Here is a 23,243-nt window from a genome sequence, read left to right as displayed (position 1 = left end):
CCATGCTTTTTTATGTTGCTGAGCTCACCAGTGCATTCTTCTTTCCTCAGAATGTACCAAACTGTTGATTTGGCCACTCCTAATGTTGCTGCTATCTCTCTGATGGATTTGTTTTATTTTTGAAGCCTTACAATGGCCCCCGTTTCACTTGCATGGACAGCTCCTTTGAATGCATGAAGTAGCTTCACAGCAATAGATTCCAAACGCAAACACCACACTTAGAATCAACTCCAGACCTTTACCTGCTTAATTGATGAAGAAATAATGAACTAGCAGAGGAGGTTGGTAATCAGTTTCAGCTGCTTTGGTGTTAATGAAATTAACAACAGGTGCACTAGATGGGCAACAATGAAACGATCCCCAAAACAGGAATGGTTTTACAGATGGAGGCCACGGACATTTTTTTCCCTACTCATCTTTTCTGACTGTTTTTCACTAGTTTTGTGTTTGGCTAGGGTCAGTGTCACTACTGGTAGCATGAGGCGATACCTGGACCCTACAGAGCTTGCACAGGCAGCCAGACTTCTCCTGCATGGCACATCAATACGTGCCATTGACAGGTTTGCGGTGTCTCCCAGCACAGTCTCAAGAGAATGGGGGAGATTCCAGGAGACAGGCATTTACTCTAGGAGAGCTGGACAGGGCTATAGAAGGTCCTTAACCCATCAGCAGGACCGGTATCTGCTCCTTTGTGCAAGGAGTTTACAGGATGAGCACTGCCAGAGCCCTACAAAATGACCATCATCAGGCCACTGGTGTGAATGTCTCTACACAACCAATCAGAAATAGACTTCATGAGGGTGGCCTGAGGGCCCGATGTCCTCCAGTGGGCCCTGTGCTCACTGCAGAGCAGCATAGAGCTCGACTGGAATTTGCCATTGAACACCAGAACTGGAAGGTCAGTCACTGGCGCCCTGTGCTTTTCACAGATGAGAGCAGGTTCATCCTGAGCACGTGACAGACGTGAAAGGGTCTGGAGAAGCCGTGGAGAACATTATGCTGCTTTTAACAACGTTCAGCATGACCGTTTTGGTGGAAGGTCAGTGATGGTCAGGGGAGGCATATCCATGTAGGGATGCACAGACCTCTATAGGCTAGACAATGGCACCCTGACTGCCATTAGGTATTGAGATGGAATCCTTGGACCCATTGTCAGACCCTACACTGGTGCAGTGGGTCCTGGGTTCCTCCTGATGCACAACAATGCCCGGCCTCATGTGGCGACATTATGCAGGCAGTTCCTGGAGGATGAAAGAATTGATACCACTGAATGGCCCCCATGCTCGCCTGACCTCTGGGATATCATGTTTCGGTCCATCTGATGCAGTCAGGTTCCACCTCAGACTGTCCAGGAGCTCATTAATTCCCTGGTCCAGATCTGGGAGGAAATACCCCAAGACACGATCCGTCATCTCATTAGGGGCATGCCCCGACGTCAGATATGCATAAAAGCATGCGAGGGCCATACAAACTACTGAGTACCATTTTGAGTTGCTGCAATGAAATTTCAGCAAAAATGGACTAGCCTGCTGCATAATTTTTTCACTTTGATTTTTGGGGTGTCTTTGAATTCAGTCATCTGTAGGTTAATAATTTTCATTTCCATCAAACGATGGGACATCCTTACGTTCCTAACACATTACCCGGTCCATATAATTTTAGATATCCAGCAGGAGATTTTTCTCCCCATTGATATCTGATGTGTTTTCAAAGTGTTCCTTTCATTTTTTTGTGCAGTGTATTATCACTGATCACTGTATTAGTGTCACTGGTGATGTCCGTGCCAGATAGTCAGTACCCTCCCAGTGTCAGATTGCCTGCCCTACTATCACAGTCCCACTAGAAGTCGCTGATTGTCGCCATTAGTAGTATAAAAAAAATAAATGAAAATTCCAGTGCCTATACCATAGTTTGTAGAAGCTATAACTTTCACACAAACCAATAAATATACACTTATTGGGATTTTCTTTTACCAAAGACATGTAGTAGAACACACTTTGGTCTAAATTTATGAAGAAATTAGTTTTTTTTTTTTATTTGGATGTTTTATAGCAGAAAGTAAAAAAATATTACTTTTTTTTTTCATTTTTGGCCTTTTTACATTTCTAAATCGCAAAAAAATAAAAAAAAACCCAGAGGTGATCAAATAGGGACATACTAAACTGCATTTTGGGATGATGGGATGATTGGATTATTGGCAGCAATGCTCAACACTCTCATTAGGTGTCAGTATATTTTTACACACATATACGGCAATGATTTTGTTGTTACTCAAAATATGTTTTTCTTTTCTGCAGTGCTTGATACTATGTTGCAAGTAGTAGTGGCCTATGTTTAACTCTTCAATTACTGATATATATGCAACTGTAAAAAAAATGGCATCATAGTAAATTATACAGAAAGAATGGAAATATTACTCAATATATTAAGAGGAATAGATTTACTGATTTCATACAGTACATGTATGTCTAAAGCACTACATTTTGAACTGTTTTATTAGGAACCTGGAAAATGATGTTTAAAAAATGAAGATTAAAAATTACAAACGCCAAGAAAACAATTAATGCATTTCTGATAAAGTGGTTAATATTGATCTGCATGGGGATTATGGCTGGAATATAATGGTTACACATCCCATACAAATTCAATTTCACCCTTTTAGATAAAAATATGGGTAAAATTACTTATATATGGGGCTTGTGGCGGGAATATCATGCTAACTTTTAACCTATTTCAGATAAGCAAATAAATATAATTATTTTTATACATGGGTATTATGGGTGCATTTTGTGGATACACATGTCAAGGATTGATGATTAAAATAGTGCAGCGCTCAAAACAATAATGTATAAAACAACAGATGTGCTCACATGCATTAGTGTCACAAAAAATATTTAAAAATAAATAATTAAGTGAAATATCTTATCTGTACAAGTGCCACTCAATAATGATTCTAACATATTTGTGCCCACATATTCAAAAAAATTATATATAGTATCTATTAATAACTACCATATAGTATAAAACACATACATATACCAGTGCTCCAAGTGCAATACCGTGACCACACTTAGTATACTACTCAAAAAACTCAAACGAACTAAATTGTCCCAAAAAAGCTGATAATAATAAGTCCATGCAATGTGTAAACAAAGTGCAAAAAAAGTGTTCACATTCAGTGCGCCAGCACCTCTTCACCTCCTAAGGCTAGATTGCCTCCTCACCTCCTTAATGCGACCCCTAAGGGCCAAACAGCTTTCAGGATCACTCTGGATCCTTATCCCCTGGCAGTAAACACTTCTCCTCACGTTGTGGATCCCTTTAGGGGACTTCCATTACCCCCGATCAGAAACCTCTAGAGGACAATCGCTCACCAGCCAAGTGAGCAGAAAGAAAAGAATCCTCTAAGTGTAGTATTTAAAGCCAAACACTTTAATGGATTATATTTGTCAAGGATTATATTTGATCTACTTCTGAAAAGATTATCGGTATAGTTATTTTTTTTAGATGTGGATTATGGGTGGAATGTCATGGTTAAACAAGCCTAGGAACACATTTGACCCCTTTCTGATAAGAATATGAGAACAGCTATTTTTCTACAAGGGGACTATGGGTGGAATATTATTTTTCAGCATGCCTAGGAACACATTTGACCCCTTTCTGATAAAAATATGAGAATAGTTATTTTTCTACATGAGGATTATGGATGTATTATGGTGGACACACATGACAAGAGCCATATTTAACCTATTTCTGAAAAGATTATGGGCATAATTATTTTTCTACATGGGGATTATGGGTGGAATATCATGGTTAAACATGTCTAGGAACACATTTGACCATTTTCTGATAAGGATATAAGAACAGTTATTTTTCTACATGGGGATTACGGGTGGATGATTGCAGATACACATGCCAAGGACCATGTTTAACATGTTTCTCCTAAGAATATGGGCATAGTTATTTTTCTATATGGGGATTATGGGTGCAATATCATGGTTAAACATGCCTAGAAACACATTTGACCCTATTCTGAAAAAAATATGAGAACAGCTATTTTTCTACATGGGGATTATGTGTTTATTATGGTAGATACACATGCCAAGGAGAAGGAGAAAAATTACCTGTTTGCAAAATTTTATAATAGAAAACAAAGAAAAACTTTTTTTTTCAAATGTTTTGCTCTTTTTTTGTTTATAGTGCAAAAAAATTAAACACCCAGTGGTGATTAAATACCACCAAAAGAAAGCTCTATTTGTGTGAAAAAAAATGATAAAATTTTCATATGTGTACAGTGTTGCATGACCGCGCAATTGTCAAAGTGCGACAGAGTTGAAAATTGTCCTGGGCAGGAAGGGAGAAGTGCCCGGTAGGCAAGTGGTTAATCTATTTTTTTAAAGATTTTCCAGGTTCCTAATAAAACTGTTCAATATGTAGTGCTTTACACATACTGCACTGTATGAAATCAGTAAGTCTATACCTATTAACCTCCCTAGCGGTCTGATGTCAGTATTTCTGTGCTCAAAGCGGTACATTTTTTTGCATGGAAATATGTATTTTTTTTATTGTAGGCCTGTAATTTTTAGGAATAACTCACTGAAATCTGTCCGAACAAAAGTCTAGTAAACATACCGGGTAGGATAAAACTTGAAACATGAAATCATAAATTATAATTTAATAATCATAAAAAATAATAATATAATAATAATAAATTTAATTCAATAATATAATCAAACCAAAAACACTGAATTTTGAAATATAGCGCCAAGTTCGCACATCACTGGGCAAAGTCGCAAAATCGTTTTCAGTGTCTGATGACGAATTTCCGCACAAATCATTATCACTCAATTCTCCAAGTGGTTCTGATTTATGATCGCTGTTCTCTAGCTGGTCTAAAACCGCTTTTGACCTAAAGGGACGCTTTTTGGACGCCATGAACGTTTCTCAGTTTCCAGGCAGAAAGAACAGTAAAAATACAGGCAGGGCACAGGACAAAGCACTCGGGACAAAATGTATGTGAAATGGTTTGATACAGTAATGTTTTACTATGTGATTTTAGTGTATCTAGTGAATGTCACTTTTTGTCATTTTCAAATTTCCCGCCGTTCCGTCCTCCGTACGTCCTGATGTCGCAGGGGGACGGAACGGCGGGAACCCAGGAGACAGATGCGGGCATGCAGGCATCCGCCGGATTACATTGCCGGGGACACTGCAGGAGGGACATCGCGGGAGTGCAGGACAAGGTAAGTGATCGAGGGATCACGGAGCAGCGCTGCAGGGTATTCCCGAGTGTAGCTCAGGGTTACCGCTTGTGGTACTGAAACTTTACCCCGAGCTACACTCGGGAATACCGCCAGGGAGGTTAATATATGGATTCATGCTTCCATTCTTTCTGTATAATTTACTATGATGCCATTTTCCAGCTGCACATTTTTCAGTGAAGAGGTAAGCATTAGCCACTACTACTTGCAACAATGTATCAAGACTGAGAAAAAGGAAAACATATTTTGAGTAACAAGAAAATCATTATCATATATGTGTGTAAACATATACTGCCATCTACTGAGAGTGTTGAACGTTGCAGCCAATAATCCCATCATCCCAATATACAGTTTAGTACGTCCCCCAAAAACTGACCTGGTCATGAAGCAGGCAAACTCTTCCAGAGCTTAAAGCGGAGTTCCACCCAAAAGGGAAAGTTCTGCTTTAACCACTTCATGTTCGGACACTTTCACCCCCTTCCTGTCCAGGCTAATTTTCAGCTTTCACCGCTATCACACTTTGAATGACAATTGCACGGTCATGCAACACTGTACCCATATGAATTTTTTTGCATTTGTTTGAGACAGATAAAACTTTACTTTGGTGGTATTTATTCGCTGGGGTTTTTATTTTTTTTGCTATGTAAATGAAAAAGTCCAAAAATTTTGAAAAAGTGTTTTTCTTATAAAATTTTGCAAATAAATATTTCATCATAAATCTTGGCCAAAATTTATTCCGTTATCTTCATAGTAAAAAAAAACCCAAATTAGTTTATAACCAAAAATTATAATTTTTAAATTTTTTTTTTTACATTTTTATATTATTATTTATGTTTTGTTTTTTTATACATACTGTCACCCTAGCAATACAGTGTCACCATGGTGACACTGTACTACTTGTGGGGGGTGATGAAGATTTATTTCTTTACACTGATTGCTTTTACACCCATAAAAGCTCTAAAATCAATCATTTCTCCTTCTATTTGGCTGCATTCTTGCAGCTATTGAGAACTACTGTGCGAGCTGTGATTGGTCACAGCTTGTCACATGGTACAAGGCTGTTGTGAATAGCCTTGTACCATGTGGCCTCTGTGACCATTCATAGATTTCACATGTAGTAAGCAAGGATGTCAGAAGTGACATCCTTGCTTACTACTCTGCATGTGATCACTGATTGGCCAATCAGTGATCACATGATCGAGACCTCTCACAGAGGTCCTGTCTGACAATCGGTGTTCCACTGTGTCCGGAGGACACAGCGGGCACCGGATCGCGGTACTGCACGCTCCCAGGGAGCGCGCACAAGCAGGAGGCGGTTAAAGATGTGTCCCCAGCTCCCCATTAAGGATTGGCACCTTTGGGGAGTGGGTACCCGAATTTGATAGGTACCCACTCTCACTTCCGCTGTGATTGCCTAGGCGATCGGAAACAGAAGTTGTCTTCCCCCCTCGAAGTCTTGTGGGACACGTGACAGGTCCCAGAAGACGATGGGGCCATTCAGGAAGCGCAGCGCTACTCGTGCATGCGCAGTGGGCACTCAGCTGTGAAGCCGCAAGCTGTCACAGCCGGGTGCCCACACTGAAGATGCCGGCGCCTGGAATACAGGACGGCCAGTAAGGCGGGCTACGGGAAGGACAACACGTGATCTTGGGACAGGTAAGTGGCTATTATTTAAAAGTCAGCAGTTACAGTTTTTGTAGCTGCTAACTTTTATTTTTTTACAGAAGAGTGGAACTCCCCTTTAAGTGGTTAAACGTCCGACCCTGGGGGGAATTGGGTCCACAATATAGGAGTTTTAGGACTGCTGGGATCCAGTCACTGGTTACACCATGAGCACCCTTCCCCCTCTCACAAGCCATTACCCTGCATGAAGTTGGCGGAGCCATCCGGCCGGCTCAGCAGGCTCTGCTCACAGCCAACCTCCCGCAAACTCGACTCTGCCGCCTCCATCCTTCTCCTGACAACACGTGCAGGTCACTTCCGGTGTCCTCATCCCGCCCCGGGCTGCCCTTCTCGTGCCTGGCCGGCGGAATGGTGAAATATCCCCCTCACTGTGAGCAAGTAGAGGTGTGCGGGGAGTTCCTATAGGCTGAGCTCGGAGTAAAAATGCCTGTGTGGAGTTGGGGTCCTAAATGAGAGCGGGCAGGTTTGGGGCAGTGTGAGGGAAGATGGCGGCGCTGAGGGCACTGCTGAAGCTCCGGGCTCCGGCTGCATGGAGGGGGATGGTGGGCAGGCAGGTGAGTGGTGCTGGGTGCGGAGTATATCTCTGTATATGGTGGGGGGAGTGTATAGAATGAACACCTTGCAGGGGGTCTGTCTGTATGTAGAGGTGACCATCCAGTCTCCTGTACAGCCCCCTCCAGGTGTGGACTTTATTGCAGTGATGTTGGTCCAGCTTGGCACGGTGTGAGTATGTCCAGGGGCGGACTGACACCTCATGGGGCCCCCGGGCAATAGGGGATCATGGGGCCCCTGTGTCCTTGCCCAAACTCAAAAAAGCCTATGAAAAAGGTACCACGGGCATCTCATGGGGCCCCCTACTGACCTCGGGCAGTGCCTGAGTTTCCAAATGGTCAGTCCGCCCCTGAGTATGTCTATTATATCCCTGAGTAGAAGATGACAATCAGTGTAGTAGTTGGCGCTACTACAGTAATGGCCGCGGTCTTCTGGGTCCTGTGCAGTGTGAGCGCCCCCTGTGGGCACTGAGCACTAGGAATTACCGGAGTAGCACCAATGCTGGCTTCCTGGCCCCGCACCGGACAAGTACCCCCTGGGGTTGGTATACAGAAGGACAGATGCACCTCACAGCACCTGAAGTCCGTAGCCATCATTGTAGTAGCGCCAACTACTACAGGGGTTCCTACTGCTTTTTAAACATTGGGGGGTTGCTTGCTCAGTACAACCTCCATTCACAGAACGCCTTGTATCTTTCTTAATGAGTGCAAGGCATTCTCTGATTGGATGAGCTGGAGATTGTGACAAATCTGTCCTGCCGCTCCACCTCATTCAATTGGAGAACCCCTTCATTGTGAAAGATACAAGGCATTCTGTGAGTGGTGGCAGTGCCGAGCAGGCGACCCCCTGTGGTCAGTGTGCAGAGGGGAAGCCACTTGGCACAGAATGCAGAAGATGGACCCGACCATTGTATGTAGTGTGAACTGGGTTCTGTGCCAAGCGGCTTCCCTTCTGTATAGTAACCACAGGGGGTCACTCACTCGGCACTGCCACCATTCTTAGAATGCCTTGCATTTTTTTACGTGCATACAATACGTTCTCAAATTGGACAAGGTGGAACTTGTGAGGTTACCACAAACCTCGTCCAATCGCACAACGCCTTGTATTTGTTGAAAAAATACAAGGCACTCTGTGATTGGCAGCAAGCCTAGCGAGCGACCCACTGTGGTTACTGTATGACGCTGCTTGGCACACACACGGGTTTGCTCACTCAGCTCAACTGCCATTCATAGAATGCCTTCTGTATTTTTTTCAATGAACATAAGGCATTCTCTGATTGGAGAAGGTGCAGATTGTGATGTTAGCACCTGCCTCTCCACCTTGTCCATTCACAAAATGCCTTGTATTCATTGAAAAAAAATCTTTCTCTGAATGGTGGCAGAGCCGAGTAAATGACCCCCTGTGGTCACTATGTAAGAAGTGGCATCAACTACTACAGCACTTCCATAGCAGCCTCTGTCGGGTATAAAGACTATGCAAACTTACACTGTGCTGATCTGGGCTTGTGTACACTTGTGGTTGGGTGGTAAAAACACATGATTGAGCTGCATTTTTCTCCCCCCTTTCGTTCCATTGTAATGCGTTGAATGGGCTGCCTTAATGCAATGCACACTAGAAAAAAATATTGTTGCAGGTTGCTTTAAAATAATTGGGCCTTTAGACAATTCTACTTTCAGACACAATAATAATTACTGGCTAAGTTTTTAGTTCTTTAGTTTGTTTTTTTGGTTTTTAATCGGCACAAGGGACAATACTTGTATTGAATGAACAAGTGTCCCTTGTGCTTGTGGCTCTATTAGTTGAAATCTTCATTTCTTTGTGCCCCCCCCCAACTCCCCTCAATACCTCAACTGAATGAAAGGTCCATCTCCTCCATTCACAGCTTTTCATTGAAGGAAGTTATAATACTAATTCTATGAATGGAGGAGGGGGTGGGAAAGGCGGGCAAATGCAGCACTTTTGCTGAGTGCCTGTGACCGGTCCATCGTCTGTATTAACCCCTGCAGGACAGCAGATTTAGTGCCACATTATTATTATTATTATACAGGATTTATATCGCGCCAACAGTTTGCTCAGCACTTTACAATATAACGGGAGACAAGACAGCAACAATAAAGTTCAATACAAAAGGGATAGGAGGGTCCTGCTCCTTGGAGCTTACAATCTAGGAGGGAGGGGCTAGTGGTACAAAAGGTAGTAACTGTGGGGGATGGACTGGTTGGAAGAGTAGAAGATTCCATTATTAGCTGAGGCCAGGATAGGCTTCCCTGAAGAGATAGGTTTTCAGAGATCACCTAAAAGTGAGCAGTGTAGGCGACAGTCTGATAAATTGGGGTAGAGAGTTGCAGAGGATGGGGAAGCTCTGGAGAAGTCCTGGAGACGAGCATGGGAGGAGGAGACGAGAGCTAGAGAGTAGGAGGTTGTGCGATGAGCGTAGAGTACGGTTTGGGTGATATTTGGAGACAAGATCGGAGATGTAATTTGGGGCAGAGTTATAAATGGCTTTATACGTTATTGTTAATGTTTTGAATTTTATCCGTTGGGCAATGGGAAGCCAGAGGAGGGATTGGCAGAGAGGGATGGCGGATATGGAACGGTTAGTAAGGCGGATGAGTCTGACAGCAGCATTCATGATAGACAGAAGAGGGGATAGCCTGCGATGAGGTCGGCCAATGAGGAGGGAGTTACAATAGTCAAGGCGAGTGATAACCAGGGAGTGAATAAGTTGCTTAGTGGTTTCCGAGGTTAGGAACGGGCGTATCTTGGAGATGTTGCGGAGGTGAAGTCTACAAGATTTGGACAGCGATTGGATTTGGGGCTGAAAGGACAGATGGGAGTCTAGGATTACACCTAGTACCCTGGCATGAGGGGAGGGACTGTGATTGTGTTATTGATCTTGATGGAGAAGTCAGGGGAGGGGGCACGGGCTGGGGGGAATAGTATGAGCTCGGTTTTGGAAAGATTGAGTTTGAGGAAGTGGAGTGACATCCATGCCGAGATGTCACTTAGTAGGTTAGTAATGCGAGAGGAGACTGAAGGGGTTAAGCAGTGATGTTGGTCCAGCTTGGCACGGTGTAAGTATGCTGGAAATCATTTCAAGCGCTCTGATTTTCCAATCATTGATGAAGTGGTGTAGCCAGTAAAGAAGAATTCTCAGAATAAACAATCTATCCTGGCTGGGTGACATAAAACAATCACTGTGACACATGCAGTAGTGTGCAGAATTTTTCCGTCGTCTTTATTCTTGTACAAGCTCCAGCCATGCACTGCTATGGGAAGCGAATGTAAAGGGTGACACTGTGTATATGTACAGCTGTCAGCGTCCTGATAAAAGGAAGGTCAGTTACTGCCTGAGGAGGCTTGCCTGCTGTGTGAGTGCTGATTGGCTGACTCCCAAAGGGCGTAGAGAAGGCCGGTGTGGCTGGTTCTGCCTCTTAGATAATACAATGCTGCTTGTGACCGGGGATCGCTGGAGACAACTCGTCTACATACACAGCACATGCCTTGGGTTTAAAAAGAATAAAAAATAAAAAAAAGTTCTAGTGACCTACATAAAAAGTCATTTTGTTTTATGTTAGTTCAATACAGTCTGAGAAATATTTTTATTTTTCAATTTCTCCAGCAGCCCATCAGCTATGAGATATGAATACTGACTTAGTACCAAGCTGCACCAATATGACTGTGCAATACAAATCATTCCTGGAGTTCAACTTTAACCACTTGCTGACCACTGTATGTAGATATACGGTACATTCTGCGACCAAGTGGTTATATGAAGATAATGGCTGCAGCCATTTATTTATTTTCATTTTATTACAGGTACTATAGTATAGTTCTGTCAAATTACGCAGCACATTACATATTTATTATACATTCAGTCCTTGCCTTCAAGGAGCTTACAATCCAACCCCCGGTTCGCATCTGTGCGGGTGGTGCCGCTGCGGATCCGCACGAAAATCCATGCAGCCGCACCACCCGCACAGAGAATTGCTGACCCGTGGGTGGGTGCTATTAGTTCTAATGGCACGCCGCCCGCACTGGGAAACGCAACTGTACTGGGAACCGAGGTTCCCGTGCGGGCTTCGTTTTCCAAAGTAGTGCATTGACGCACGGCCGCATAGGTGTGAACCTAGGGTAAGGTTGCTAACTCATATTCATGCATACTAGGGCCAATTTAGACAGCAGTTAATTAACCTACCACCATGTCTTTGGAGTGTGGGAGGAAACTGGAGTACCCGGAGGAAACCCTCGCAGGCACATGGAGAACATGCAAGCTCCGTGCAGGTAGTGTCATGGTTGGGATTCGAACCAATGACCCTAGTGTTGCTAGGTGGAAGTGCTAACCACTTAGTCACTGTACTGCCCTGAGCCATGATCTTGGCTTTTTTTTTTTTTTTGTTTTAACATCTGCCAATTGGCTGTTTAGGAAAAAGTGATCCGGGTGGCTCTGCAGTTGCCCGATCACTTTTAGGCCTCCTGCACACTGGACGTTTTTTTTTTAACACTGCTATTATGGGCCTCGGGCATTTTTTGTTTTCTGCCTCTAAATTATTATATTATTATTATACAGTATTTATATAGCGCCAAAAGGTTTGCTCAGCGCTGTACATTATAGTGGGGGACAGTACATGAGACAATACAGTAACAAAACAATACACGAGGGGTTTGAGGGCCCTACTCTTTCGAGCTTACAATCTAGGAGGGAGGGGATAGTGGTACAGGAGGAAGTGGCTGTGGGGGGATGGAGTGGTAGGAGAAGTGGAGGAGATCGGCTGTTAGGTGAGGGTGGGGTAGGCTTCCCTGAAGAGATGGATTTTCAGGGTGCACCTAAAGGTGAGGAGGGTAGGTGACAGTCTGATGGATTGGGGTAGTGAGTTCCAGAGGATGGAGGAAGTCCTGGAGAAGTCCTGCAGTCGGGCGTGGGATGAGGAGACCAGGGAGCTATAAAGTAGGAGTTCTTGTGAGGAGCGAAGAGTACAGGTTGGGTGGTATTTGGGTATCAGGTCGGTGAGGTAGTTTGGGGCAGCGTTATGAATGGCTTTGTATGTCAATGTTAGTAGTTTGAACCTACTGCGTTAGGCAATCGGAACCCAGTGGAGGGAATGACAGAGGGAGGTGGCAGAAGCGGAGCGGTTGGTAAGGTGGATGAGTCTGGCCGCTGAGTTCAGGATAGAATGAAGTGGGGATAGCCTGTGTTGGGGTAGGCCAGTGAGGAGGGAGTTGCAGTAGTCCAGACGTGAGATAATAAGGGAAATGCCCCTGCATGTTGGCCTATGTGTCCATGCACCCATACAGTAGGTGTTTGGAGGCTGAAAAAAACTGCCGCTAGCGCATCCAGGAGCAGCAGTGTTGTGGCAGGAAAAAAATGCTTGACGTTTAAATAAACGTGCATGAACGCTAGGTGCGTCAAACACTTGAACGTTTTTTTTAAGTGGTAGGAATAAATTATTAAAGTAGAACTATAGGAAAACTTTTTTTTTAAGTTTGTTTAGAGTAAGGGAGGGTTATAACTCCTCTCAGTTTATTTTTTGTCATCTGTGTCCTGTTGGGGAGATTTACCTTCACTTCCTGTCCCATAGCCAAACCTGGAAGTAAGAAAAGCTCTACAATTGAAGGGAATTCCTTGGGGACCCCCAGGGCATCAGAACTAGTGTCCCCATTTGGAAGATTTCCCCTCTATTACTTTTCTGGGGACAACCCAAAATTTGGGAGTTTTTACTTACGATGATAATGGTAAACAGGACAAATCGAGAGGATGAATCTCCTTAATGAGGGCACAGACAACAATAAAAACTGATAGGGGTAATAATCCCTGTCCACTCGATCCAAAACTAAAAAAAAAAAAAAAAAAAAAAAAAGTTTTGCCTTTATTTATACTTTAATTCTGGCCAAAACTTTAGTCCTGCCAAATGTTGCTGGCAGGAGGAAAGGCATCTAGGAGAGATGGGCAAACGCCTGCTGTTCATAAGGCCTTACAGTACTGAAAAGGGACACTCCCAGATTTTCCTGCTGCTCCTGGGAGCCCAGGACCGAGGTAAGCAGCCAAGATTGCTTCACACAGAGGAGATAGAGGAACATGAATTCCCCACTGTGACTAATATAGTGGCAATGATTTTGTGACTTACAGTTTCAGAGCTGCCAGCCTGGAATGCTGCTAATCAAGCATGATCTGTGCTTGATTAGCTGCTTTGGAGAGCAGGAGAAATGTTGTGAGTCTAATAGACCCCTGATGTTTCCATAAAGGACTTGTGATAGCAAGTTCAATGAAAAAAAAATTATTTTTAAGAAAATAAAAATAATTGGAAAAAAAAAAATGAAACGCATCCTGCACATGCACACTAATGCAAGCACTCGCTGAGTTCCTGCATGAGTATGTACACAACGATTACACCACACATGTGAGGTATCGACATAAATATCGGAGTGAGAGCAATAATTCTAGAGCCAACATTCAAGGTTAACTCTAAACTGATTTCCTGTAAAGGCTTTTAAAGCGTCACCTATGAAACATTTTAGGTACTATAGTTTTTCACCATTTTCACAGACATTGTCACGTACCTTATTGGAGTCAGAAATGACGAGGTCGGCCTCACTTGTGTCACTAGCCCTGACCCCACTGGAAGTGAAACAGAGGGTGTCTAGGGACCAGGGGGACAAGAGCGCCAGCAGATGTTGTTTGTAGCTCTTGCAGTTGGAGACTTTGGAAGACTGGTGAACCTCCGATTCAGGCACCGTAGTAATATGCAAAGCTGGTATGGTAGGTCGCCAGGTGTGCACCAGAGCAAGGCAGGAAGCTGGGATGGGAGATAGGAGCAATGTCAAAGGGATAGCCAGGGTCATCAACGGGCGGACAGCGAGGTACCAAGTCATAAACAAGCAAAAGTCAGGAGCAGAGCCGAAGTCAGGAACCAGTGTCAAGCAGGAGAGGAATCAGAGTCGGGTCAGTAACAAGGAAATAACACTCAGGAACGAGCAGGAAACAGGGAACAGCTGAAGACCAGTCAGCACTCAGCACAGGCAGAGGCACCTCTTAAATAGTCCGTCTGGCGCCAATCTTCACCGTGCGTGTGCGTGATCGTGCATTTCTGTACATATGCGCACGTCTATTCACCAGCCGTCTCACGGGAATTCCCTTACAGACACAAATTTGAGTCTTTACATGTTTGATATCTATTTTTCACTGCAACCTTATCTTTTATATTGTGCCAAAAAAATGGGTGCACTAATATTCATTTTAGCGCATTTTTCTCCTGAAAGGCTGATTTGATCAATAGATACACGGATATCGCGTGACATAAAAAATTGCAACAGCCACCATTTTATTCTCTGGGGCCTCTGCTTTCCACAAATATATAATGTTTGTAGGTTCTAAGTAATTTCCTAGCAAAAAATGCAAATTTTATCGTGTGTGTAAAAAAAAAAATTGCCCTGGATAGCAAGTGGTTAAAGTGTATGTATAGCTTTTTGTTTCATTTTTGGATAGAGTAGGGAAGGATTAGAATCTGTCAGGTTTTTACTGCTGTCTGTGTTTCTGTTGGGGAAATTCACCCTCTCGATTTGTCCCGGTGATCCTCGTCACCAGGGCAGAAAATGTCAGGAAATCCACAATTTTACAGTTGTTACAGGAAGGGGAAGGGAGAGCTACCAATGGGGGCACCTGTTCTGGTGAAATCTGTCTAAGCCCATGTTTACACCAATGTGATTTGTCACAATTTGACAGTTCAAAATCGCATGTCAAGTCGCTTCCTGTTTTCGACAGTGGAGCATCATTGGGACTCTGAAAAAATTTCCTGCACTACTTTTCTGCGATTTCCTTGCGACTTGCGTTAACTTCTGCTAAATGAAGTCATAAGCCACAATGAAATCTGAGATCCAAATTGCACTTATCTACGGCTTTAAAAATGTTCTGAAGTAGTGCAATTTCAAAGCCGCACTGGTGTGAACCAGGGCAGTGAAGGGAACTCCTCTCACTTTTTCTCCCCCTTCCTGTAAATTGGCCTGGACAGGAAGGGGGTAAAAGTGTCCGGACTGGAAGTGGTTAATGCCACAAAGGGCCTCAGTTTTTCACGGTTGCCTCTGTATTGGGTAAATAACTGCCATGTTGTTCCTGTTAGCAATTTGAATTAAGCATCTATATTGTATTGTGTCATTCCAGGCTACTCGCTCCCTCAGTGAATTCACATCTCTGGAGGAAAAGCCGCAGTTCCCAGGAGCCTCAGCTGAGTTTGTGGACTCTCTAGAGTTTATCCAGCCCAATGTCATCTCTGGGATCCCAGTGTATCGGGTGATGGACCGACAGGGGCAGATTCTCAACGCCAGTGAAGATCCCCTTGTAAGATCCAGTTTGTGTGCTTGGATGAGATTGCTTTTCGTTACTCCACGTAACAGCTCAGTACACTTGTACCAAAGCAGACATTTGTATTGGCCTCTTTTACATGTTTTGACGTAAACTAATTATCCAGAACCAGAGTTAAAGGAGAAGCATGGGCTTATGAAAAAATTAAATATACGCACTCACCTTCATGCTGAAGCATATGTTTGATACTCTAGTTCTCCCACATCAGCTCTTACACCGAGAAGTGAGCAATCACATGACTGTTGATTGCTCTCTTTTTGGTGTCTTCCAAGCAGAGAGCAGCGATTGTCAGTCATTGCTCTCCACTCTGCTTTTCCAGCACTCACTGGAGCATCGGGTAAGGGGGAATGTGTGCAGCTGGCTTTGGCTTTCAGCCACATGCTGAGCCAGCTATCAATTAGGTGGCTGGGTGGATCCTGACAATATTGTCAGAATCCTCCATGAGCCTGGACAACTCTGCCCCATCAGCTGATAGCAGACTATATCCCACTATCAGCTGACTCTGCGTCATGGAACAAAAATAAAGCTAGCCATAGATGGGTCGAAATTCGTCCGGTTCAGCTGAGACTGGCTGAATTTTGATCCATCTATGGCCATTCCGTTCCAGAAAAGTTGATCTTCTCTCGAACAGGCGAAAAATTTCCTTCGATCAGCACTGCAGACAGTCAGCTTTGTTGCTGATCAGTGTATTCTGTCCCACTGTCAGAGTACAATAACATCGACCCACCTCGCTTGTGTGGTTGGCAGAATCTGTTCAGCTTTGTTTTTTGATCAGCCTACTGACTGATTGAAATAAACTGATTCATGTATGGCCAACCTTAAGCCAGCCATAGATGGAGCAATTTTCTTTCCTTCAGCCTGTGTTTGCAGGAAATAAAACCACTTAATTCCCCCATCAACACAGTCAGTGTTGATGGGAGAATCCCTCCCGTGGAGCCATTGTGTTCTCCTGGCGGGGGGCATCCCTACCTAGAGAACACAGCAATTACTGCTATACTAGCTGTAATAGCTGCTAGCAATAATCACATGTAAAACCCAACAGACTGGTTGTACACGAGTTGATCAATCAAATTGGATACATTCAGCCTGCTCATACATGGTTCGAGTTCCGGCTTGCCCCTGCACAACCGGCCAAGATTCGAACCGTTTATGGCCGGCTTTATTGCACTGCTGTGACCCCACAAGAGGTGTACAGCCAAACAAGCTTTGGCTGTACGTCTCTTTTAAACATTTGTCAGACATCACTGGCTACATGTTTGTTCTATGTATGCGACTCACTTGATAGTGAACCAAGGTATAAGGTCTGCATCCAAGAACCCCTTAGTTTACTGATCGCAAAATGTAATCTTTTCAAGTTTAAAGGGAAGCGTTTTTGTTACTTTTACAATTACACATATGTGTTAGTAAAGATATCACTCAACGCCTACGAGATTGCCAACCACTTCAAAAATAAGATCGACGCAATTCGTAGGGACATCGCCACTGCTCAGACTTCCACGCCACCTAGCATCCCTCACATGAAAACCCCCTCAACACCCCTCTCCTTCGACCCCGCCACTGTCCAGACTTCCACCCCACCTAACATTCCTCACACTAAAACCCCCTCAACACTCCACTCCTTCGACCTTGCTACCACTGAAGAGGTCACTAAGGTCTTCTCTGAAGCCCACCTCACCACCTGCCCCCTTGACCCTGTCCCCTCACAACTCCTACGATCACCCTCCTCCTCCATCCTACGCTCCCTCACTCACATCTTTAATCTCTCCCTCTCTACTGGCGCATTCCCCTCCCCTCTGAAACACGCGCACATCACTCCCGTACTTAAAAAAAACCCTCCCTGGATCCCACCGACCTGAACAACCTTAAACCCATCTCCCTGCTGCCATTTACATCCAAACTCCTTGAGCGCTTAGTCTATAATCGACTAAGTTCCCACCTCACTGACAACAACCTCCTTGATCCACTACAGTCTGGCTTCCGCCCCCTACACTCCACCGAAACCGCCCTACTCAAAATCACTAATGACCTGCTAACCGCCAAAGCTAATGGCCACTACTCAGTCCTCCTACTCCTCGACCTCTCCGCGGCCTTCGACACAGTTGACTACCCCCTCCTTCTTAATAAACTATACTCCCTTGGCATCAGAGACTCCGCTCTCTCCTGGCTCTCCTCCTATCTATCACAGCGCTCCTTCAGTGTTACCTAGAACACTGCCACCTCCCCCTCACTCCCCCTCTCTGTTGGGGTCCCTCAAGGCTCTGTCCTCGGGCCCCTTCTCTTCTCTATCTACACCTCCTCCCTTGGCCAACTTATACACTCTCACGGTTTCAACTACCATCTCTATGCCGATGACACACAAATCTATTTCTCTACCCCTCGCCTCACCCCTTCAGTCTCCTTCCGAATCATTAGCCTACTGAACGTATCGGATTGGATGTCACTCCACTTCCTCAAATTAAACCTTTCCAAAACTGAACTCCTAGTTTTCCCCCCCAGCCTGCCCCCCCCCTCCCCCCCCCGACTTCTTCATCGCGACCAACAACGCCACAATCCGTCCCACCCCACAAGCCAGAGTACTAGGTGTCATCCTAGACTCCAGTCTGTCTTTCCAGGTCCAATTGCTGATAAACTCATGTAGACTCCACCTCCGCAACATGTCCAAAATACGTCCGTTCCTAACCCCAGACACTACTAAGCAACTCATTCACTCCCTTCACGACATATCACGACGTGACTACTGTAACTCCCTCCGGGTTACCTCACCGCAGACTATCCCCGCTTCAGTCTATCCTGAATACTGCAGCCAGACTCATCCACCTTACTAACTGCTCCGTATCCGCCACCCCCCTCTGCCAATCCCTCCACTGGCTTCCGATTGTCCAACGGATAAAATTCAAAATGCTAACACTGACGTACAAAGCTGTCCATAACACTGCCCCGAACTACATCACCGACCTGATATCCAAATACCACCCAAAACGCACTCTCCGCTCCTCACAAGACCTCCTACTCTCTAGTTCCCTGGTCTCCTCCTCCCATGACCGTCTCCAGGATTTCTCCAGGGCTTCCCCCATCCTCTGGAACTCCCTACCCCAATCCATCAGACTATCACCTACTCTCTTCTCCTTTAGGCGCACCCTGAAAACCCATCTCTTCAGGGAAGCCTACCCCGCCCTCAGCTAATTTCCGATCTCCTCCACTCTTCCTACCACTCCATCCCCCACAGCTATTTCCTCCTGTACCACTATCCCCTCCCTCCTAGATTGTAAGCTTCAAGGAGCAGGGCCTTCAAAACCCTCGTGTATCGTATTGTATTGTTATTGTACTGTCTAATGTATTGTCTCCCATTGTAATGTACGGCGCTGAGCAAACTGTTGGCACTATATAAATACTGTATAATAATAATTATTATTGCGGATGGTAAAAAAGGTGTAAATTTCCAGTATAGGGTAAATTTTTTTCTGTCTTTAAAGCTAGCCATACATTTTGAGATTTCTCTTGTTCAGCCTTCAGGCTGAAAGAGAAGAAATCTACAGATTTCTCCATCCATGCCAAACTGGGAATAGGAATCTGCACTGCCAGCTATTCTATTCACGCAGGCAGCACCCTTAGCTACCTGAATACCCAAACAGTGACTGCATCTGATAAGATGTAGTCACTGTTGAGCTGGAAATTCTCCACCCAGCTCAGTCAATTCAGTAGTAATTAGACCAAATCTGAACCATGTTTGGCTAGCCTATGGCTTTGCTTTTCTTTGTAGTAGACAGGGGCGTAACTTGCAGCTTGTGGGCCCCCGATGCAAAAGTTGACTTGGGGCCCTCCCACTATCACCCACTACTTCCAACGTGTGCCAAGATGCTCCAAGTTGCTGCCGGCTGCACGTACACACAAGGTGGGGCCATGCAGGCCACACTCTGAGCTGCGGTGTGCTTGTATTTAAAAAAGGAAACTCAGAAGGCCCTCTGACTTCCCGATTCACTTACAAGTCCACTATTTTTCAGCTAGCAGTTCAGAATGTGGCCTGCCTTCCCCATCTTGTGTGTGCACATGTATGGTTGACCTGGGCGGGGAGGAGTTGGACGGGGTGGCTGAGCAAAGAGTGCGCCACTGGGGAAAGGGCTTGCCCCATCACCCTGTATAGGTGTAACCGGAAGTGGAGAAGGGTTAAAGTGTCACTGACTACCGATGATAATGGGATTTTTTTCTTTTTATAGGTGTGTGGGGGGCTGGATTTCAAGTTTCCTAAAACACTTTTATACAGAGTCTGTCAGTTAATGTACTCCATCAGTCACTGACATATCCAGCCAGGTGATTGGAGCACTGCCTCCACCCTGCTCTGCACATTCACAACACTACATCTTGTGGACTGGGTGATGCAGCCATAGGGGCACACATAGAGCAATTCAGACAACTGTGCCCTTAGATCAGTCCAGTTTCTGCACCATCACACCTCAGTTCCTGCACCATCACACCTTAGATCACTCCAATTCCTGGACCTTCACAGGATTTGGGGCATCACCCCAAATCCTGCACCTTTTGGCATCTCCCTCTAGAGCCAGCTGGCCTCAACACTGCTTCAGTGTCAGCTGCAGGCATGCCAAGTTAGGGGGCCAGGAATGGAGGCAGGCAGCAAATGAAGTGAAGAACCAGCCATGCTCCCTCCTGTGTAGCCAGCCGCAACTGCCCATTGGCTGGGGCCCCCAGCCTTCCTTTGCCTGCCATAATAAATGCGGCTGTGTGTCTCCCCCTGAAGTAGATTGAAAGCCTAGCGACAGGGAGGCAACACGGGACCCCCCCGGAGCATGCGCAAGGTCGCAGTTGCGACCCCTGATGCTACGCCCAAGCTAGATTTGGTCCATGGCATACACAGAGAAGGCTTAAAAGATTCAGATTACCAAGGAGTACATTTTAGGAAGTAACCAGTTATAACGTTTGATTTTATTCCTTCTTCCAGATCCCTCAGGAGCAAGTACTTAAGTTCTACCACACTATGACCCTACTCAACACTATGGATAGGATCCTGTATGAGTCTCAAAGACAGGTACGTGATTCTTTAGCTTGAATTGGGTGGAGAAGACCATACCGTAGCGACCTTTATAGCTGCCTTGGCAGGAACAAACTCCATGTCTCATATAGTTCCCCTCTATGTGATCATGCAGTGGATAGAACAGACTTCATGTGTGTCCTTCCTTGTGCATCATCCTGCAATGGGAAGTGAAGAAATGTCACCCGCACATTATTTTTCCTCAAAATGGGTCCAATGCTTTATTTCATGGTAACATGATAAAGAGAAGGCAACGTTTCGGAGCCAAGCAGGGCCCCTTCGTCAGGCATGTGACAAAGTGCTCTTCAAGTCAAGACATATTTAACAGACCATCCACCAATCAGTGAAGGCATTTGAGGCCTAACCATGCCCCCTGACGTCTTAATGATGGTGGTTTGTTTACAGGTTGGTTAGCAGCATGGAGGCATGAGATCTGGCCTCCAATGCTGTGCATGCTGGCGCGCCTGCGCAGTACACGCAATTCACTGCAGTGGGCTGTCAGACTTTGCCGCAGCAACACTGAATGCTGAAGTGGCCTCCAGTGGGTCACAAATATGAGGAGGTGGCAGAGCCCTCTAGTGTGGACAGTGAGCCAGTGCAAGGGAAATGGGATAGGAGAAACTCTAAAGAGACCAAAAAGTAAGAAAAAAAGGGGAAAGAAGGGGAGAAAAGAAAAAAGGACCTGAAGAAAAAAGAGGAAAACATAAAAGGGAAAGAAGAAACATTAAAAAATTAAAATTGTATAAGAAAATAAAAGGAAACAAATTTTAAAATATAATGAAGGAAAAATAGAGAGAAAATAAAGTAAATAAAAAAAATTGAAAAATTAAGGAAAAACAACCAAACAAAAAAATTAAAAATAATATAATATAAATAAGTAATAATAAAGAAATGCAAAGAAGAAAAACAAACATTGAAAAAAAAGGCAAAACCAAAAATGGAAAAAATTAAAAAGCAAATGAAGAGAGAAAGGAGAAAGAAAAATTGAAAAAACAATAAAGGACAAAAAATTAGAAGAAGATTGGGAAAGAGAGGAAAAGAGAAAAGGACAGAAGAGGAAGAAACAAGGAAAAGAGAAAATGAAAAAATGTGAAAAATGACCACCATGTACATTCAGTCATGAACGCATCCAATATCATCATCATCTCTCGTCAAGGAAGCAGGTGAAAGATAAGTTAGGGTTAAGGCCGCCCTCGGGCTGTACAGTGTTTAGTTTATAAATCCAGTACGCCTCCCTGTGTAGGAGGAGACCATCACGGTCATCACTGCTCGCAGAACAATCACATGTTCAATTACATGCCCCTAAGTTCATGTACCTGATGTTTTTCTGTGACAAAATGTACAGCCACAGGTTTGGTGAGGTCTATAGAATCATTCTTGGTGGCCTTCACTAAGGCTGTCCTAATGTCACTCCTGTGCCTCTGGAATATCCATTTAAAGTGAACCGGTGAACATGGGCATTTTTTAAAATGTAAGCACAATATTCAGTGTTACAGTTCACATAATTATATATACGGAATATGCAGGTGTGTAAAGATTTCACCGCATATCAAGGAGTTACAGACATTACATTTTGGAACACTTGTAACAGCCCTGTTTCTGTGACAGCCTGGAAACTGATTTGGCATATTTCGGTCTAGGATCAGCCTGGACCAGCCTGGAGATAGGTAGACTATTTACAAGGTGCCTAGGGTGCAAATATTTTGCCAGGGAAAATCCCATTCAAGTAATCAACAAATGCAAAGAAATCAGGTCCCCCACCGTCCCAAATAAGCAAAATGTCATAAATGTTCAATTTTTCCATGTAGCCTACAATCAGCTTTGTGAATGAGGGGGCTGTAGAGCTGCCCATGGCTGTGCCTCATATTTAAGTGTATTTTGTTGAATGCAAAAATATTATTTTCCAACACAAAATTTAAACATTTGATCAGATAATCAGTTGGGAGGCTCTGGGCAGTCAATTTGGCTAAGAAATGTTTAACCACTGCTAAATCAGCTGTGTTGGGTATGCTGGTATACAAAGATGAGAGATCCATAGTTGTTTAGTTGTTAATTGTCAATTAGCATCAAACGTTGCGAATTTCACAAATTTGACCAAAAAAATCACGTGTGTCTCTGACATATGCTGGTAAGCGGTTTACCAGAGTCTGAAGATGAAAATCAATCCATTGTACCAGGGCCTGTGATCGACCCAGACACTATGGGCCTGAATTTAAGAGGGTTGCTGCCCTTGTGGATTTTAGGTAACCTATAAATCACCGGTGATCTTGGATGTTCATTCATCAAAAACTCTGCCGTGTCCATGGAGACCCAACCATTCGAACACCCAATGTTGATCAAATAGTTC

At 44.4% G+C, this 23,243-nt stretch overlaps 2 protein-coding genes across 3 annotated transcripts in view; one reads left to right on the top strand and one right to left on the bottom strand.

Moving 5' to 3' along the window:
- EXOSC5 (exosome component 5) overlaps positions 1-7,264 on the bottom strand; it is a 41,540-nt gene extending 34,276 nt beyond the window's left edge. For both annotated transcript variants that reach the window (XR_016313768.1, XM_089684252.1), the window contains exon 1: positions 7,124-7,264. Coding sequence is in view for 1 of the 2 variants with exons in the window: in XM_089684252.1 (XP_089540378.1) it covers positions 7,124-7,211 (88 nt within the window). In the remaining variant the exon portion in view is untranslated. The remainder of the gene's footprint in view (positions 1-7,123) is intronic.
- Positions 7,265-7,279: 15 nt separating this feature from the next.
- The window catches only part of BCKDHA (branched chain keto acid dehydrogenase E1 subunit alpha), a 39,730-nt gene continuing 23,766 nt past the window's right edge, over positions 7,280-23,243 (top strand). Inside the window, exons 1-3 of the mRNA XM_089684251.1 lie at positions 7,280-7,498; positions 15,652-15,828; positions 20,807-20,893. Of these exons, the coding sequence (XP_089540377.1) occupies positions 7,430-7,498; positions 15,652-15,828; positions 20,807-20,893 (333 nt within the window). The 5' untranslated portion in view covers positions 7,280-7,429. The remainder of the gene's footprint in view (positions 7,499-15,651; positions 15,829-20,806; positions 20,894-23,243) is intronic.

Source organism: Staurois parvus, unplaced genomic scaffold (genome assembly GCF_062004578.1).
Source record: "Staurois parvus isolate SC_StPar_1 unplaced genomic scaffold, SC_StPar_1.0 ptg000340l, whole genome shotgun sequence".
Lineage (NCBI taxonomy): Eukaryota > Metazoa > Chordata > Amphibia > Anura > Ranidae > Staurois > Staurois parvus.
Note: the sequence above shows the minus strand (reverse complement) of the source record. Positions and strands in the feature narration are given on the sequence as shown.